Source organism: Ictalurus punctatus, chromosome 10 (assembly GCF_001660625.3).
Source record: "Ictalurus punctatus breed USDA103 chromosome 10, Coco_2.0, whole genome shotgun sequence".
Lineage (NCBI taxonomy): Eukaryota > Metazoa > Chordata > Actinopteri > Siluriformes > Ictaluridae > Ictalurus > Ictalurus punctatus.
Window position 1 is genome coordinate 8,972,927 of NC_030425.2, and position 20,551 is coordinate 8,993,477.

At 39.6% G+C, this 20,551-nt stretch overlaps 2 protein-coding genes across 4 annotated transcripts; both read left to right on the top strand.

Annotated features, from left to right (window-relative positions):
* The first annotated feature begins 1,281 nt into the window (after window positions 1-1,281).
* On the top strand, window positions 1,282-9,261 carry dda1 (DET1 and DDB1 associated 1). Of its 2 annotated transcripts, XM_053683032.1 has the most exons (6): window positions 1,282-1,643; window positions 5,403-5,483; window positions 5,648-5,699; window positions 5,779-5,840; window positions 6,916-6,972; window positions 7,726-9,261. In XM_053683032.1, the coding sequence occupies exons 1-6, from the start codon at window positions 1,635-1,637 to the stop codon at window positions 7,834-7,836; spliced, it is 372 nt and encodes a 123-aa protein (XP_053539007.1). In that variant the 5' UTR covers window positions 1,282-1,634; the 3' UTR covers window positions 7,837-9,261.
* A 208-nt stretch (window positions 9,262-9,469) lies between these two features.
* abhd8b (abhydrolase domain containing 8b) lies at window positions 9,470-18,706 on the top strand. Of its 2 annotated transcripts, XM_017478415.3 has the most exons (5): window positions 9,470-11,950; window positions 14,487-15,214; window positions 15,316-15,486; window positions 15,586-15,802; window positions 15,930-18,706. In XM_017478415.3, exons 2-5 carry the CDS (start codon window positions 14,502-14,504, stop codon window positions 16,203-16,205), a joined length of 1,377 nt encoding a protein of 458 aa, XP_017333904.1. In that variant the 5' UTR covers window positions 9,470-11,950; window positions 14,487-14,501; the 3' UTR covers window positions 16,206-18,706. The 2 variants fall into 2 exon arrangements, with proteins under 2 accessions (XP_017333904.1, XP_053539157.1); XM_053683182.1 differs by lacking the exon at window positions 9,470-11,950 and having other exon boundaries at window positions 14,256-15,214.
* Window positions 18,707-20,551: the final 1,845 nt, after the last annotated feature.

The following is a 20,551-nucleotide window of genomic DNA, read 5'->3' on the forward strand; positions in this document are numbered from 1 at the left end:
GAGCGAGCTGTGTTCCGAAATGAGTTTGTTGTCATTCATAGACAGATTAAAAGCAGTAATAAAGCATGAAGCTTGTTGTTATGACATCCTGCTAAATGTACCTCTACTCTGTACTCTCTCTCTCTCTCTCAGGCATCAAATCATTTAAATGTCCACTCGAACTGGAGGACACAATATAGTGTGATACAATAACAAAACAGGTCAATATGTATTTTCATGCACTTGTAATAGAATAAAAGGTCTACATATACCTCTATATACATTTTTTTCTTTTAAACTATTTTTTTTTTATAGGAAACTAGTTGAAATAAAAATATTGAATGCCAATGACAAGATGTAATAGTGGTATTTTTTGTTACATTTATGTTACTATTGGTTTGTGAAGCTTAAAATATTAATTTAACAGCTCAGTGGTGAGTTTACAATTGCAATTTCAAATCTTTTTTCAGTTGAATTACTTTCTGGACTCGGCCGTACTCGACTCTGCTATTAAGGACTCGGACTTGAGTCCAACTCGGCCCCTTTTGAACTCGGACTCGATTGGTTAAGGACTTGGTCTTGACTCGAACTCGACAAAGGTGGACTCGGACTCAACATTCACAGGGACGTTCACAAGAGAAGCGCCACATGAGCTAAGACTAATAATAAATGGATCAAAACAAGTGGTGTTGTTTAACTAAGTAAGATGTATAATCATTGATGTTGTTGAAGTTTTTGTTAGGAGACATTCATTTAACATTTGTCAGAAAGAAAGAGAGCAAGAGAGAGACAGGGAGGTTGCTGAGGGTGTGACTGTTTACCACAGCTGTAACATACAGTGGGTGAAAACCGGAACTAACTTGTCTCTCGGACGTTTTATAACATTAAATTAACTGTAAACCATTTAATTGTGCAATGTGTCGTTAATTAATAAATTAAATATTGTAATCATTGGCAACTTGCTGTATTATAAGCAGAATAACACACTCCACAGAATAATGCACTCCATTGTGCGTCCTGTAGTGTTTTACTTCTTACATAACAGTGAGGCTCGGAAAGTAGTTCCGGCTGTAACATGAACCGTAGGTTAAAATAAATGTACTCCTTCTAATATTTCAGTAGTAACAGCTCATACACAGGCACTTGAACTTCTTGTACATAACATAAGACTGATAATAAACGTGTTTATTAAAAAAACAAAAACGTTTTGTTTAATGATTATGAATCAATGAATATATAAATTAGCCTATGAAGTCATCTGGCGACTCCTAGCGAATTTTTGCTACTTACCCCTGAAAAGAGTCGGCAGCACTCGGTATATTTTCCAAACCTGGCAACCCACCTCCCTCTGTTATTAGGTGCAGTCCATCGGCTAGTCAGACGTACATTTAATGTTTGTTGTTAGACTTGTTTTCTCAAAGCGTGGATTTTATTTTGCACTGCTGATTTACTGTGAGTTTGACAAACAGGGTAGAAACACTCGGACTTCTGAATGGTAGCCGGTTGGTCACTTTGTCGGCATAAAATTAGTTTAGGCCCTGTGGTTGTTTGAGCTAGCTTCATCAGCTAGCCGTGTAATCCTGCTTTGCTAGCATAGCGACTAGTAGTGGGGGGTTTCCAAGGCAACACTTTTGGATCTTATTTACAATATCACGATGGACAAAGTAAGTGGAGTCAAATTTATTTTTTACTTGTTTTATCAGAACATATATTCGCTAACCATTACAAGAAGTATTGTATTTTATTTAGCTAACGTGCTACATATTATCGCTAGCTGGCTAATATTGCTAGTGTTAGCCATTTTTTGTGCCATGTTTTTAAAGCTATTGCTGGTCGGAGTCATTAGCTTCAGTCGTGTCTACACCAAGTAGAACCGTTAGTATCGGTATGTCAAAAATTCTGATAATAATATGTATATTTATCAGTTATTATCGATATTTAAATAGCAGGTTTAGGTTAGCAGTCTAGCTAGTAACCTAGTGGCTAAACCGGCTGCTATCTTTCGGTCAAGTCGACTCATTCGGGCTTCTCTTCTCAGCTGTTTCTGTTGTTCGTGACTCGAGCAAATCAACAAAAGCGATAGTTTTCCGTCAGACATTAGGTCTAAATAATCCGCTGGTCTTATTAACACTGTGCACTTTAACGTCTTTTGAGTAAAAGTTAAGCAGGTTTGGTTAGAAGGTGACAGGTGTTTAGTTTACAGTACACCATCACCAGCCTTAGCTCTCAGTTTCTCAGCTCGATATCTGGATTGGAAACGCCCAGGCTGGTCCAAAACACCCAAAACCAGCTTCATCACCGGCCTTGACACAAAATATCATAATCATAAATCCGAGAAGCCAGAACCAGAGTGATTAGTATTTTAAAACACGATTAATAACAAGATTCAGCTGCTTGTATTAGATGCCACTTTCTGGTGTATTGCTTATCTGTGCATTTCTGAAATGGCCTCTATGTGAATCTGACTTATCGCTTTACTCTGATTTTTTTATATATATATTTATATTTATGCACCCATCTCACCAAGGTATAATGTTACCTGTCCCTTGGTGTTATGGACATCACTCTAATAGTATTTGTAGGGGAAATATTCTTGTTAGTAATTTAATACGTCATGTCCAATGAAATGCCCTCTAGGATGTATATGTTACAGTTACATTTATGTAGTGCTTTTCTAGACACTCGCAGCGCTTTACATAGTATAGTTGGAATCTCCTCAACCACTACCATTGTGCATCCATAGATGATGCGAAGGCAGCCATAGTGCGCCAGCTATTAGTGGAGAGGAGAGTGATGTAGGAATGGAGATTCCAATTCAGGAATGGAGTTTCCAATTCCATTTCAGAGATGGAAATTATTAGGGGGGCCATGATAGAGAAGGGCCAATGGGGGAATTTTGTCAGGGCACTGGGGGTATACCCTACATGATGTGTCCTGGGATTTTTAATAACGAGTCTTTAGAGCACAGTGAAATTGTTTTCTTCGCATACTCCAGCATACCCCTGCATACCCCAGCCTGTCAGAGCGCAGGGTCATAATACAGCGCCCCTGGAGCAGAGAGGGTCAAGGGCCCAACAGTGGCAGCTTGGCGGTGCTGGGGCTTGAGCCCCCAATCAGTAACCCAAAGCCTTGACCGCTAAGCCACCATATGACTACAGAGAGTCAGGACCTTGGTTTAATGTCTCATCTGAAAGACAGTGTCCCGCCCCTGAGGTGTTCTCAACAAACACGGTTTGTTTGTTTGCTTTTTTAACACACTGTTACCTTTTTTGCATCCATCCCTTGGTTATATTTACGTTAAGCCTATGTTCACACTGTTCGATTTTGGCCAGGACTTGGTCATCTGAAACAAATTTTGAGAATCCTAAAAGACTCCTATAATCCAAGGGCAAAACCTGTAGTCTTTGATCGCATGTTCCCCGACAGCCGATTAACGGCCGTTGCGATCAAATTTCTCCTCTGATTAAATTCTGGCAATGACTGAAGATTTGAGGCATAGTCCTGTAGTGTGGCTTCTCCTACTCCGTACGAGTCTTCGTGCGTGCGTGCATCAGTGTTTCACGTCTTGACTGTCGTACAGTCTGACATTAATGAGAACTGAGATCCTACAGTGTAACACTGCTTACAGCAGGGGTCATTTTTGTACAGTCTGACAAGCAACAGTCGCAAAACACTGTTAAGAAACGCACCATGTGCACCCGTCTGAAGTCGAGGCATTTAGCTATAGGCTATACTATGCACACCAGAAGCCTCTCGGTGATGACCCTGCGACACGCTAGGGATTTTCACACTTGAAATGGTTAACCCTGGCTCGTTGTAAACCCCCCGGGTAAACAGCATCCTGGGTTATGTTGTTTCGCATTCCACACCGCTCATACTCATATTTACCCGGGGTTAACAATTAATCCTGGTATTCGTAAGTTGATGTTTCACAGTGTACATACCTAAACCCTGGGTGAATGTTCTTATTTGCATATTTGCAACGTCAACAATCACGATTGGATAAATAACGTGATACGAGGCAAGCGCTGTTCAGTTTCTGGCTTGTTGTCTGCTGCTAATCGTCCAGCCGTAACATTGTAACGCTGCATGGTTTCACACGGTAAATGTTTGGAACAGCAATGCAGGTTAACACCGCAAAAGCAGAGCAGGGTTCCATAACTCCGGGACAAAAGTGGAGCTAACCCCCATTCTAAATTACAAGTGTGAAACATTCCCCTACCCGGGGTTAAAAGCGGCGTTTAGAACGACGATGACCCGGGGTTAAGCGCAGTGTGAAAATCCCTTCTGTCAAACATATACGGCAGAACTATAGAAACGCACGGCATCTCCTCGTCCACGATGTCATCCTCGTTAAAGTTGACAGGTGTGCGTGAAGGTGGCACTGAGAAATCCTCTCCGTATTTTGCTGGTTTGCAAATCTGCTGTCAAATTTGTTTTGAATCAGAGGGGGTGTGGCATATCTTGAATGCTATTGGCTGTTGTATAAATCAGTCAAGCACATCAAAATCCCTGTGAAGTGCCGTGAAGTTCCTTGAAGCAGCACAGCGTTATTCGATGTGTTGATGTCACTTCCATTGAAAGAGGAAGTCAGGACGGGACATGTCGAGTGGCTCCTCCCCCTTAGTCAATAGTGTTCAGCTTATCTCACAGCCCAGGCTAAGCCGTGCTTGACCGTTAGTACCATAGACGTGAGCCCAAGCAATGACGATGAGTTGGATTCACTTGTGGAGGATTTTTCCCACCTCCTTCACCTGTAAAAGGTAGGAACAGCTATGTCTGCCAATTGGAGGTAGCTCGCAAACCACGCAGCGAACATTCCAAAATTGGTGAAGGAATCATAGGAAAAAAAATGCCAGTCAGTGAATGAATTCAAGCCATTTCCTTCTTAACCGTCTTTCAGTTGGAAATCTGAATATAAAACATGCGAGTTCCAACAGCCAAAGACACATTTACGACCCACATTTACGATAACGCCAACTCCGGCAAGGGGTTTTTTATAACATTGGGGGTTGGACACCAGATTCTAGAGAGCATTTGATTGGACAGAAAATCTGATGAAAAGCAGAATGATGTCATCAAATTTGTTGATCCGTATTGGTGGTAGAGCGAGACTGTAAATATTGAACGCGTATATCTTCTTAATGAGAAATTCGTCGTTGTTTTGGAGCACACTAGTTAATAGATAACCTCAAGGCCAACATGATCATACTAAATGCCACAAAGTGTTAGTTTTAATTTCATGGTGACTTTCCTACTGCAACTTCTGCCTCTTCAAGCCATTTAATGGGAATTTTAATTTCGTAAACCTAGACTCAACTATGTCAAATATGTCCCATTTTTCTCAAGTTCATGTTAATCCCTCACATGTCGTGTGTCCTAATGTAAACCTTTTCTACATATAACCATTCTGTCATTCCCAGGCGGATTTCCTGAAAGGTCTCCCCGTCTACAACAAGAGCAACTTCAGTAGATTCCACGCAGACTCTGTGTGCAAAGCATCGGTAGTCTTTTTAACCATTTCAAAATGTGAAATGCCTGCTGTGATACTGTGAGCATCACACTGTGACAGATGGTGTGGTTTTAGGCCTCTCAGTACACAGTAGATGTGTTGTGGGTTGCTTATAATTGTGAGTTGCCTTTTGAAATTATTTATAATCTGTTACAGAATAGAAGACCATCAGTTTATTTGCCAACACGGGAATATCCATCAGAGCAGAGTAAGTGTTCATATGACCTGCTATTGCATATAAGGAGGATAAACATCTATCGATGACTGTATGTGTCCTCTCTCCACAGTTATTGTCACAGAGAAAACAAACATTCTTTTGCGCTACCTCCACCAACAGTGGGACAAAAAGGTATGTGCATCTTAGTGTGTTTGTGTTTGAGCAATAATAATAATTCATTTATTACTGATATGTTAGCAGTCCTCTTTCCCACACAGTTCTGCAGCTATGAGTTTAATAACAGTGTTCAACCTTCAGAAGAAGTTGTAGGTGTTCCTGTTATTCATTATGAGACAAGCAGAATGTTTTTACTTTTGCACAGTATTATGCAACACATAATTTGAACGGCTGCCCCACAACATAATTAGCCCCCTGATATTTGTCACCTCATTCAATTTAATGAATTAATCCCAGCATTATTGTTATGAAATTCACAAAGATAAAAGCCTAATTCTGGATGGGGAGCAATTCTGCATATATTTTTTTCCTGTTTGCAGCCAGCAGTGTGACTCCACAAATCCCTATTTATAAATAAGTAACCTATCTGAGTAAAGGCAATCACAGTGCTGCAAAAATGTGAAATGCAATTCACAAATGGTAATGCGTTTTATTAGTGACATTTAGAAATCTACAAAGAAAAGCAAATATATACACTCACAGAGCACTTTATTAGGAACACTATGCTAATACTCAGTAGGGCTTCACTTTGCTCTCAAAACAACCTCGATTCTTCAGGGCATGGATTCCACAAGATGTTGGAAACTTTCCTTTGAGATTGGGGTCCATGTTGACATTCCTGCAGATTTTTCAGCTGCACTTTCATGCTGTGAATCTCCCGCTCTCCCACATCCCAAATGTGATCTACTGGATTCAGATCCGGTGACTGGGAAGACCACTGAAGAACACTGAACTCACTGTCATGTTCATGAAACCAGTTTGAGACGACTTTTGCTTTGTGACGTGGTGCATTATCATGCAGGAAGTAGCCATTAGAAGATGGTGAATTGTGGCCATGAAGTGATGCTCATGGTCATCAACAATATTCAAATAGTCTGTGGTATTCAAGCGATGATTGAGTATTAACAGGCCCAAAGTGTGCCAAGGAAACATTCCCCACACCATTACACCACCTCCACCAGCCTGAACTGTTGACACAAGGTTGGGTTCATGGATTCATTCTGACCCTATCATCTGTGTGCTTCAGCAGAAATCGAGATTCATCAGACCAGGCTATGTTTTTCCAGTCTTCAACTGTCCAGTGTTGGTGAGTCTGAGTCCACTGCAGCCTCAGCTTTCTGTTCTTGGCTGAAGAAGTCAAAATCACTGAGATCACATTTTTCCCCATTCTCATGGTTGCTGATTCAGTCATATGAACGTGTATTATGTTTTGGTAGTAATTCTGAAAGGCTTGACGATTACAATTAATGCAGAAAGTAGGTGCGATATGAGACTGTAAGAAACTATCAGGCATTCCCTTTCTGTGGATGGTAAAGCACCCTGGACATTGATGGCGTCATATCCTTTTCCTCTTCATCTGATTACAACTCCCTCTCACGGATGAAAGTACACTCGAAAGTGCCGCCTGGTAAAATGCAGTTCAATGGGGCTGTTTCCTGATACGCATTTAGCGATCCCCTGTTGATTTTAATTTTCCACCGAAGGGATCAAGCAGCGTAAAAGTAATGCAATGAAGGTTTTATTTTTAGTGCTGCTCGTTTTTTGCTCGTCGATAATGAAAAGCAATAGCATTTGTATATTGCATTTCAGATTTTTGCACCACAATTTTGGTTTCTCAGGGTTTCTTTTCGCTAATGGTTCTAACTTTCTTAAGGGGTCTATTTGGAAGCTATTGTGGACAGGGAAACTGTATAGAATTATACAGAGAGAACCCAGAAAAGAACCCTTTAGTCTGCTCGATTCAATATTTTTGGCATCGTGGCATGCAAATGATGCGATGGCAATTACATGAGTTATAAGTAACCCGTCTATTGTTTTTATACATTGTTTTTGTGTGCAGAACGCAGCCAAGAAGCGGGAACGGGAGCAAGAACAGGGTGAAGGAGGCAGTCCTGCACCTTCACGCAAAATTGCACGGACCGACAGTCAGGAAATGAACGAAGACTCCTAAAACGGATTGTTACCAAACAGCACAGGGACAGGCACAAACATGGCAGCCTTTTCAGATTAAAGAATAATACATGGTCTACATTTCTTGTAGACGTCTGCACATGAGACTGGCTTTAAAAAGTGAGACCGTTTTATGGTGGGATTTTTGTTTTGTTTTTGTTTGTTTTTAAATTCAGCGCTTCCTGTCAAACTGTCCCATTGTGCGTCCTTGCAGCCTGGTGATAAACACTTAGGGTTGCTGTTAGCTTCCACTGCCAGAATCTGTGGACCTGTTGCACTGAAATTTGCTCAGGTAGGGTAGGGAGACTTTGAGTGCTGGCACGAAGTTACATCAGTCTCTACGTGCAGGAATTTGGCAGAGTGGGGCAAAGTTAGACTGCATCACACAGTGTTGTGCGTGAATGTGTCTGTGTGTGCAAATTTTAACTCCAGTTTAAGAATCATTCCCACTAGCTCAGCTGTGGATTTATTTTTCCTGTACTGACAGGCAAGTCAGTTCATAGACATGTGAAAATAAAACCCTTTTTTTTTGGACAAATTTAGCTGTAGGAGTACTGGTGTAAGTGATGTGGTATCTTCCTAGCGTGTGCCTAATTGTGCATGATCGCACTGTTAAGATTTTGATGGTTCACACTGATCACGGCTTGGAAATAATTGTTCCAGTAGTACTGTCTTGGTTATGTTAAAAAAAAAATTACTCACTTATCAAGAATTCAAATTTAGGTCTATTTTTGAAGGTATAAATTTGGTGGTGAGGCCAGATATTTAACATTATCGATCCGATTAGGCCCTATGCAGATACTGAGGCAGTTGGATTTTTCCACCCATTGTTCCACTGAAAATATGATTGAAAGCCCTTTGTGCTTGACCAGTGCAGGTATTTTTCCCTGCACATGATGGGTATAATTAGATAATGGTAAAGATGGTTTGTTATAGGTTGGAGTGCAGTGCCATGCTTTGGTTCTATGCTTTGGTTCTATGCTTGGTCTTCAAGCACTAATCAGAGCTACACTACTACCTTTTATGTGCTTGAATAAACATGAATGAAAAAAAACACCCAGATAAGGTATGTTTGTAATAATACAACAGGGAACACCTGTTCAGAGATTTCTGCATGTGAGGAAAGGTTAAGGTGTCAGTAGTTTGTCTTTAAGTCTTCTTTTTTCCCCCCTCTTCACTGCAAGGTTTTGTTGTGTGTTTGTTGTATTATTAAAAGATTGTTCAATGCAGAACAAGCCAATAGTGTTGGCTAAAACATGTGTAATAAACTCTAGTATTGCTAGGGTACTTGGGTTTGGCAAGAGAAAGCATCTAACCTTAAGCCATTATTAGTTAAAGGGTGTTTATGGTTACAGTGACTAGTGTTTTATTACATGTAACTGACTGTAACCAGATCTGTACTGACCATAATATACCCTTACATATACAGCCTCCACCAATTACTGGCATGCATGATTTAAAGGAAAACTGATATTATAACTAGATCAAATAGTGAATCGTATATAAGAGGAAACATTTTCCTTTTGTTAGGATTTGATTACATTTATACTTTATTTATTATATTTGCCAACGCGAGTAATTTTCAGATGGAAAAAACTGTGAAGTGCTTCAGTTGAAAAAAAATTAAAGCTTAATTTTTTTAAAGAAAATATCAGATAAGTATCGGTTGATACTCAAAGTTTCAGTATCAGTATTGGAAAAGTGGTATTCTGTCGTCTATTTCTAACAGTATTTAAAAAGTGATGGTGATTACACTACCTTCAGTCCTCTGATGGACAGCCATATTCGGAGCAACTAGAAATACATGCATACAAGTTAAGGCACATTTCACTACTGAGGATCCAGGCCTGAGGTGAAACACCTGAGTCGGAGTGCAGGTGTGTAGTTTGGAGTCAAGGTGTTTATGTGATGCTGAGAGGTTTGAATGTGATTCTTGCCACTCGAAAAATCCAATGAGTGTTGGCAGTAGAGCTTACATTTGAAGTCAGACCAGCAAGTAGAGCTACTGTGTAGTCAACACTGTATGTAAATATAACTTGTATGCAGATTTGAACAGCTTGTTTAGTCAGTGGTTGATGTCATGTGGTCGTGAGAGTTAAGGACATCATCTAAAATTACACAGATTATTAGCTGTGTTAGATAGGGTGGGTGAGGAAGTAAGGGGGGGAGGGTGTGGTTGTCATGGTTACAGAAGTGCACAGTTTAGTTTATTCCTGGGGTTGTAAAGATGAATTTTCTAAATCCATTATTAGTCACCTCGACCGTTTACATTTATTCAGTTAGCAGACTCTTTTATCCAAAGCGACTTACAAAATGAGGAAATACTAACAAAGCGATATATCATAGAGGTGTAAGAGCTAGAGTAAGGTGTTTTATTTTTTTTTATTTTTTTTTTATTGGTTCGTTACATGTTCACAGAAGAGATGGGTCTTTAGCTGTTTTTAGAAGATAGTGACATTCTGCGGTCCGGATTGAGGTTGGAAGTTCATTCCACCACTGAGAGACAGATAGCGTGAAGGTTCTGGAAACAATTAGGCAACAAACTCATTGGGTAAAAGAGGCACTCCCAGAGAGCTGGATTCATGTGTTGTGGTCCAATCAGGCCTAAATGTTTTTCAGCCATTCACACCTCTGGCATGTTTAGAGATAAAAAGAGAGAAAGAAATGCATACAATGAAAAGAACCTGTCAGGAAGACTAGCAGAGTCATTAATGTCACTAAATGCCAGAATATTTTAGTCATAAACCTAATTGAGTCTTCCAGGAGGTTAAGACTTGACAATAGTTGGATCTTTTAACAAGATTATAACCCCAAACAACACTGAAGTGGCTAGATTTGAAGCAGTTCATGTGCACAAAATCAAGAATATGAAAGAGCCTGAAATGTTCTGCAGGCGGGAGCGATCAAAGATTCATATACAAGTGTCTCTAAACCTGTTAAACACGCTCCGTGATCACTCTGTACAGGAAAAGCTATGTCAAGTATTAATTGTGGGGTATGCCTAATTTTGAAATTAAACTATTTAAGTATTATTAACTACTATTAATAATATATTATTAAGAAATATTAGCTATTTAAACTTACACTTACCAAACACTTTATTAGGAACACTATACTAATACTGGGTAATGTATCAGGCATCATACCCACAATTCACCATCTTCTAATGGCTACTTCCAGCACGATAATGCACCACGTCACAAAGCAAACGTCATCTCAAACTGGTTTCATGAACATGGCAGTGAGTTCAGTGTTCTTCAGTGGTCTTCCCAGTCACCGGATCTGAATCCAGTAGATCACCTTTGGGATGTGGGAGAGCGGGAGATTCACAGCATGAAAGTGCAGCTGAAAAATCTGCAGGAATTTCAACATGGACCAGAATCTCAAAGGAAAGTTTCCAACATCTTGTGGAATCCATGCCATGAAGAATTGAGGCTGTTTTTAGAGCAAAGTGAAGCCCTACTGAGTATTAGCATAGTGTTCCTAATAAAGTGCTCTGTTAGTGTATGAAATATTTTACACATTGTATAAACACTGTATATAAGCTAACATGCCTGAATATTGATAATAGTTATCTTTTAATGCTTAACCATTAGTAATTAGTTTTTGGCTATAAATAAGACCATTCGAAGTGGTTACGTTTTGTTTAGTACAGGCGCTTGTGTACGTGACTGTTTCTTTTGTCTGTTTTGTTGTTTTTCAAATCCCACTCTGCAGCGCCAACAGTAAATTTGACCAGTCTGTTAATCAACCAGCAGAGGGCGCTATTGTTATTGTAGAATAAGAGAAGCGAGAAACTCCATGCCTCTTGTTGTGGCAGCAGATGGCCTGCAGGTGTAATCCCTGTCTAATCTGGAGATTTACAATCAGTAGCCCGAAAAGAAATAAACAGACTTGGGCTAAAAGCGAGCAACAGACAGACATGGTTTAAAAAATTTCACACAGGGAAGAAAAGCACCTGTAATTTTGCAACTTTCCACAGAACAACATCAGGTTGGATTACACTGTTGGATTACCTGCAGCAGATTATCAACCATGTTTTTCCACAACACACTTCAGCTGGAGGAAGAGCAGTTATTACAACTTGTTTATGCATCGCTTTAGTTATTTATTAGGTAAGAAACTTCATAAATAATATGAATTCCAGTTAAAGTCTTATGATTTCAAATTAAGATTTTGTATTTAGTGTATGTAAACTGACTAGTTTAACATTAAAATGTAATGCCTTACATGAATAAGTGCTCCTGGCCCTAAATCCAGAAAATGATAAAGGTTTAGATTTTAAAATCTTTCATTAATACCAATTACTGTTTTGAGCTATTTAAATAAACATGTTAAATCTAATAATTTATCTAATAATGCAAGTAGCTTGTATATCGCAATATTTTTCTTTTACGAGTAGTCTTGTAATTAAAACCCTCCAATTTCTTCCACAAATCTAATTGTAGAAAACTTATGTAAATGTTTATTTAATGGTTAGACGTTCAGAAGTAATACTTTGTGTATGTCAAGCTCCATAAATATTTCGTCTACACACGAGAAGCCTTACAATATAAAACAGTTTTTTGTTTTTGTGTAATTGCAGCAGCAGTGCTCAGATATTAATTAGCACTCAAAGTAATAATGCAGTTTTGCACTAGATGAATGTAGGGATGATAAATCCTCACTTGGTGTGAAACTAAACCAGAGAGGTATTTTGGTGGCTCCTGACTCGTTATCATGAGAGAAAAGAGACTATAAATCATAGGCATTAAAAAAGTCATCTATTAATAACCAAGTGCTCGATTTATGTGTTGTTTTAGTGTGTATTTTGATTCCTCTGGAACAAAAGGGTGCAAGAACCGTTCTGGGGCAGGAGTAGAAAGAAGGGCAGCACCTAGAAAATAAATAATATTTTTCAGAGTCATAAATACCAAGTAAAATTTTAACATTTTAAAAGCTACAGTAGAAATAACAACCGTAAGATTCAGTGACTTATCATCAACTCGGATTCTTCTGTTGTGGCACTCGTGTTTGAGTATATAATGAAATTATTGTAAGCAGCAGCAGTACAGATATAAGTATATACTTATATCATGACCACAGATATAAGTGAAATTCAGTTGAGAGGCTATCACACTTGACTTGAAGTGAATATTTAGAATAACCCTATACCAGGCAGCTGAGACTCAGCATGCAGTCATTCAGCATACAGTCTAGCAGCAACTTTTGAACAGTTTTAGATGTACCTCTGTTCATCTGTGTTTGATACAGCAGGTGTTCTTCACATCGCCAGGGTTAGGCAGGACAGATAAAATCATTAAACAGGTTTGCCAGATTTCAGCAGAATTCCAAGGTCAACTACGTCTCAAAATGCACACAAAAGACTTGAGACCAGCCCAAAATTCTGCACGGAGAAAGAGACATATTGTCTTTGCATACGAACAAGGTCATAGTGGTGTACACACATAATTCCCCTTTGTCCTCTCTGAATCTTTGTAATATATCTCACAATGGGAATAGTTCTGTACGTCATGGACACACTGTCTACACTAGAAAAGATGAATTATTTGATTTTTTGCTATAAAACAATATCTTGATGGCTGTTGAGTATTTTTTTAAACTAGCCCAATCTGGCAACTCGATCAGCTTCACGTCCCAGCATGGGGCAGTGTGGTTCTTTCCCCAATGGGCACTTGTCTTAGTTCCCATTTTTGACCACTAGGTGTTAAGGAGGCAGTGGTAGCTCAGTGGTTGCTCAGTGGTTGTGACTTTGGACTACTGATTGAAGGTCATGAGGTCAAATCCCAGCACTGCCAAGCTGCCACTGTTGGGCCCTTGAGCAAGGCCCTTAACCCTCAACTGCTCAGTTGTATAAATGAGATAAATGTAAGTTCGGTGAAATGCTGTAAATGTAAGGAAGCTAAGTGCAAAATCACCTGGTGCACATGCTGCCCTATGATTATACATCATCTAGAAAGACAAGTAGATCAACCTATTAATTAACTTTTTTTTTTAAATCCTTGGTCACTCAAAAGAGGTAATCAGTCAGTCTCTCCAAGATTTTGTGATTTTCCGGTTGCAGAAATTAATGCAAAATCAAGGAAACTCCGCTGTATTCAGAGGAGCTTGCAATGTTTCAATATTACTGCAGATTTGTCATGTGACATCATCACAACACGCATTCTGTCCAAGCCCTCTTCAATTCATATGTGTCGAACATGGGTACAGCTAAAAAAACATCACTGAGAAAGGCCGTGCAATTGCAATGTCACCAATTCAAGTAGTTTTCCGCAAAAAAGCACAAAAAAACTCCACAAATTGCATCACATATTTAGAAAAAAGTCGCAGCAAAATCCAGTAATTTTGGCCACAACAGTCCAAAGAATTCTGCAAAATCCTGTGAACACAAATGAAATTATATGGAGTTGTGAATGACAACTTAATGAAGATGACCTTTTGTTGATCAACTAATATAAACACATGGGACCCTGTGGACAGACTGCAACTGATCAAAAGTGACAAACTCTAAAATGCTGTGATAGTACCAGGGAATATAATTAGATGGGAATATTCATAGATACAAATAACACACAGTATGTATTTCTCATTTCAGAAGTGAAGGGCATATACATATACATGTATATATACCAACATGTGAAATTCTCTCAGCCACAGGTGATCACTATGCTGAGCGGCTTCATAAATGGAATTCTCTGTTGTTTATCGGGGAAGTCTGCAAACATCGTGGTCCCTATTAAAACATCCGAGCCCGCAGACCATTTCGAGTTTGTGGAGGTAAAGCCTGGCAGAGTGATGCGTATTTGTCATATTAGACCTCAGCGAGCTGTGATAGAGGAACCAGACACAGGGGAGGTGGGTACTGTGAGCTGTAAGAGGAAAATCACAGTGTATCACAGCGGACAGTTGTTCATTGAGAACACGAGTGAAGCGACTCACCCAGAGCTGGTGCGCTGCCAAAACGGCGAGAGTGCTGTGGAGGTGGATGTTGTGGACAGTAACAACACAGCCTCGGGACAGGCTGTAGAGTCCAGTTTAGCAGTAGCACATGAGAGGCCACAGCGTGTATGGTGCAAGCCTAAGCGTACCGTGATGATCGACTGTGAACGCAAGATTACCCGGTGCAAAGAGACACACCCTGACGTGGCACTGTTCTTCATTCATGGAGTAGGAGGCTCTTTGGATATATGGGAGGGCCAGCTGGACTATTTCTCTCAGCTCGGTTATGAAGTGATCGCACCAGACCTAGCTGGCCATGGAGGCAGCTCTGCACCTCAAATCACAGCTGCCTACACATTTTACGCTCTTGCTGATGACGTAAGAATCATATTCATGAGATATGCAAAACGGCGGAATATTCTCATTGGGCATTCATATGGGTAAGGGGTCGATTCTTTCTGTGCTGTCTTATTCATTCAGTCTTGCTTTTAACTTTGGCATTGGAAATGGCAAGTGATTTGTCTTTGCCTTTTCCCTCCAGTGTGTCTTTCTGCACCTTTCTGGCCCATGAGTATCCAGAACAAGTTCACAAAGTGGTGATGATTAATGGTGGTGGGCCTACAGCCCTGGAACCCAGCCTCTGTTCAGTCTTCAATCTGCCAACGTGTGTACTCCACTGGTTGTCGCCGTGCCTATCATGGAGCTTCCTCATGTAAGATTATGTTTTAAAGCAATTTCTGTTTGTTATAGTAGCCACAAGCATGTCATCATTCCTACGAAGATTCTCGGGACTAACGGTTTGTTCCTCTAGGGCTGGTTTTGCTCATCAGGGCCCGAGGGAAAAGAAACTTCTGAAGGAGAAAAACGCCTTCAATGTATCATCTTTTGTGCTGCGGTCGATGATGAATGGGCAGTACTGGCCAGAGGGGGATGAGGTGTACCATGCTGAACTCACCGCACCAATCCTCCTGGTACACGGCGTGTATGACAGGTTTGTGTCAATACAAGAGGACCAGCGCATGGCAGAGGTAAACATTTTACTGGTCTGTGATCATTGTAAATTTAATCTAGAACACTACTGCACACCAACAAACTATGGTACTTGAAATTTATGAACCGTCTATAACAGTATAATTACACTCAATGTCTTGACAGATACTACTTCTGGGCTTCCTGAAAGTCATAGAAGAGGGAAGCCACATGGTGATGATGGAGTGCCCTGATACAGTCAATACTTTGTTGCATGAATTTTTCCTTTGGCAGCCAGCCACTGCCTCCAAACCCAAACCAGAAACGACACTTCTACCAAACGCTAGCAAAACCAGCGCCTCCAAAGAAACAGCAAGGCTGACAGCTGCACCCAAGACGTCAACCCTACAGCAAGACTCAATAAGGCTAATAACTCACCCACAGACCACAAAATGTGCATAATTACACAATGGAAATGGTCTATTTAGACAGATCTACTAGATTTGTCATTGTAAGAGAGCACATCACAGCTATTCAATAGTGAGGCGAAAGGATGTGATATTTTCTACGATATACAGTCGTGTGAAAAAATAAGTACACCCCATGGAAATTATTGGCTTTTTTTGACATATTTGGACGAGCAAACATTTGATCATCATTTGAAACAATGCATATTAGTAAAGTTGATATACTTGAACAAAACCAGAAGGAAAATGAGATTTTTAAATCATTTATTCAACAGAAATATCAATAGATTTGATATTCTTCTGTGGAAAAAGTAAGTACACGCTCGGCCTCAGAAGCCAGTATTGCCCCCTTTAGCAGAAATTACGTCTTGTAGGCGTGTTGCATAATTGTCCACCAGTCTCTGACATCGGCTTGCTGGAATTTTTGACCTCTTTTCAAAATTCTTCAAGATAACACCAGACACTAGATATGGAAGGGATATAAATAAGACTGGTTCCACTTACACCACAATCTTCAACACCTGAGTCTAATTTGATGGATTTGAAGGTGTGATAAATGTCGGGGTGCACTTACTTTTTTCTTACTTTGTTCATTTAAATTGTGAAAATTACTTCAAAATGTCAATTTCATGTCATTTGATAGAGTGTAACACCTTCATTAATAGGCACTGCATCAAAAAGGATGTTTGTCCAAAAAATGTTTGTCCAAATTTATCAAAAAAGCCAACTTATTTTTTCACATGGCTGTGTATATATAGTTCTGAAAACTACAGACTTTCCTGAATTGAAATTAGTTTGATTCACACGTATCTAAATGGTAAGTGGTCTGCACTTATATAGCACTTTTATCCAAAGCGCTTTACATTGTGTCTCATTCACCCATTCACACTCTCACACACACCAATGGTAGCAGAGCTGCCATGCAAGGCGCTTAACTTGCCATCGGGAGTAACGTGGGGTTCCGTGTCTTGCCCAAGGACACTTCGGCATGTGGAGTCATGTGGGCCGGGAATCAAACCGCCAACCCTACGATTGAAGTAATAAAACGAGACATATGAAAGTTTCAGTGGGGGAAAAATTCATCCAGATCGCCAAAATACGCAGAGGGTCAGCTTTGTGTCAGAAAGACATGTCAAAACGAAACATATCAGATTTTTCAAACGATCCTCTTCTCTGTCGAGCGCCAATGCTAATGGCACACCTGCTAATTAAAAAGCAGGTTCCAGTTGTTCCAGCATGAGAGAGAGAGATCAATGATCACCCAAGTAAAAGTGCAGAAAGGCATTTTAAGACTTCTTGGATTCAAGAGTTTGCATGCTCAGGTGTGATCATTGCACAGAAAATGCTTTGTGACTTTTATCCAAAGAGAGCAGAGAAATAGCAGGAAACACAGATTTCATTACCAAAATGAACCATTTCAGGAAAGAGACTGTGAGAAAACAGGGTGATAGTCGAAAACATAAAAAGCTTGTGACTATGTCATCACAGACTGCTCCACAAAAGACACCACTATAAGTGAACGTAGATGAAAATGCTGACGCTGTAAAAGGAGGCCAGACGTATACATACGACAGGATGACTGAAAGTAAGTGTTTTAAAACATTTTAAATGTAGGTTCATTCTTATGTGGCAATCGGTGCCTGTTTTTTTTTTTTTTTTTTTTTTTTTTTTTTTTTTTTAATTATTTAATAGGTTTTTTGTTTGGAGTAGAGATCGGCCGATAATCGGCTTTACCGATATTTCCCCCCGATATTTAAACATTTTCCCATAATCGGATATCGGTTTCATAATATCGGATCCAATAAATGGTGTTTTGAGAATTGCGCGCAGGACCCGAGGAGAGACGAGTAAATGACGGTGTGCACAGGCAAAGTATACTTGCTTTGCTTTAATTAATAAACTTTATTTAACATAACTGCCCTTAATGAACAAATGCGATGTGTTACATAAACGCGTGATATGTGGTTTAAGCAGCTTGGCCCTAAGAATTAGAAACGAACTCACAGAGTCATCGAAGCTTTTATTTTAAAAAAGACACTTTAGTAACATCCATCCATCCATCCATCTTCTACCGCTTTATCCTTTTCAGGGTCACGGGGAACCTGGAGCCTATCCCAGGGAGCATCGAGCACAAGGCGGGGTACACCCTGGACAGTGTGCCAATCCATCGCAGGGCACAATCACACACACATTCACACACTTATTCATACACTACGGACACTTTAGACATGCCAATCAGCCTACCATGCATGTCTTTGGACTGGGGGAGGAAACCGGAGTACCCGGAGGAATATTATTGTATTCCTTATTATATCTTATTGTAGAAATAAGAGTTGTTTTGTGTTGTTTTGTATGCAAGGAGGAAGTGAAATTGACAACATTGTGATAAATAAAACAGTTTGTTCAGTTCAGTGTTGTTATCATTGTGTCAAAAACAGAAATAAAACAATAAATAAATATTGGTTCTACATATCGTATCAGTCATAAAAAAATCAATATCGGTCGATCTCTAGTCTGGAGCCCTGCTTTTGACATAACACAACATAGACAGCTGCATAATTATAGTTCTGGTTCTCACTTGCCTGTTGTGACTCACATGAGCAACAAATTTATTTATTTTATTAAAACAAATCCAAACATTGAACATGTTTTTAAGCTCTAAAATAAGCTCTAAATAAGTATTTTAGACCATATTGCTTTTCTCTTGACTTTATTTACATATGTGACCTTGAAGTAATCCAAAAATAAATCATATTACATTACTTTCATATTGTGATACTTGGATTACGTTACTGATTACATTTTGTATTAAACAATTTGCAATTGTAATGGAATACATTTTTTAAAGTAACGCTCCCAACCCCTCCACTAATATTGGCACCCTTGGTAAATATGAGCAAAGGAGGCTGTGAATTTTTTTTATTTATTGTTTAATCTTTTGTCTAAAATTTTCACAGAAATACTCTGCTCTCATGGATATCAAACAACTGCAAACAAAAAACAGGTTTATCCAAAACAATTTATCTTTGTTAAATATAGGTGTGCAACAATTACTGGCACCCTTTTAGTCAATACTTTGTGCTACATCCCTTTGCCAAGATAACAGCTCTGAGTCTCCTATAATGCCTGATGAGGTTGGAGAATGCCTGGTAAGGGATCTGAGACCGTTCCTCCATACAGAATCTCTCTAGATCAATCAAATTTCGAGGTCCATGCTGGCGGAGTCTCCTCTTCAGTTCACCCCACAGGTTTTCTATGGGGTTCAGGTCAGGGGACTGGGACGGCCAGGGCAGGACCTTGATTTTGTGGTCAGTAAACCATTTTTGTGTTGATTTTGATGAATGTTTTGGATCATTGTCCTACTGGAAGATCCAATCACGGCCCATTTTAAGCTTTCTAGCCTTCAGCCCCAAAACATTAATGAGCCACCACCATATTTAACCGTGGGCATGAGGTACTTTTCCATACGGCTACCTCTCTGTGTGTGCCAAAACCATCTCTGGTGTTTATTGTTAAACAGCTCTATTTTGGTTTCATCTGACCATAGAAGCCGATCCCATTTGAAGTTCCAGTAGTGTCTGGCAAACTGAAGACGCTCGAGTTTGTTTTTGGATGAGTAGAGGGTTTTTTTCTTGAAACCCTTCCAAACAACTTGTAGTGATATAGATGACTTCAGATTGTAGTTTTGGAGACTTTCTGACCCTAAGATGCAGCTAACTTCTGCAATTCTCCAGCTGTGATCCTTGGAGATTTTTTGGCCACTCGAACCATCCTCTTCAGTGCATTGAGATGATATAGACACACGTCCTGTTCCAGGTTGATTCATAACATTTCCAGTTGACTGGAACTTCTTAATTATTGCCCTGATGGTGGAAATGGGCATTTTCAATGCTTGTGTTATTTTCTTAGACACTTCCCATTTTGTGAAGCTCAACAGCCTTTTGCCACACATCACAGCTATATTCCTTGGTCTAACCCATTGTTATGAATGACTAAGAGAATTTGGCCTTTGTTACCTCATATTTATACCCGCCAAACAGGAAGTCATGGTTGAACAATTTCCTGTTCCTAGTCACCCAGGTGTACTAAAAAAAATTAAATATCAATAGGAATATACAGCAAACATGAGTCCATAAGGGTTGCCAATAATTGTTGCACACATATTTAACAAAGAGTTTTTGTGATAAACCTGTGTTGTGCTTGCAAGTTCAGCCTACTTTGTTCATATTTACCCAGGGCAAATATTATTGCAAAATAAAAGGAGTCTTACGGTTGTAATAAGCAAATACCAACCATCCAAGTATGACATGGAGCATTTCCAGATTATATCAGTTTTTTTTA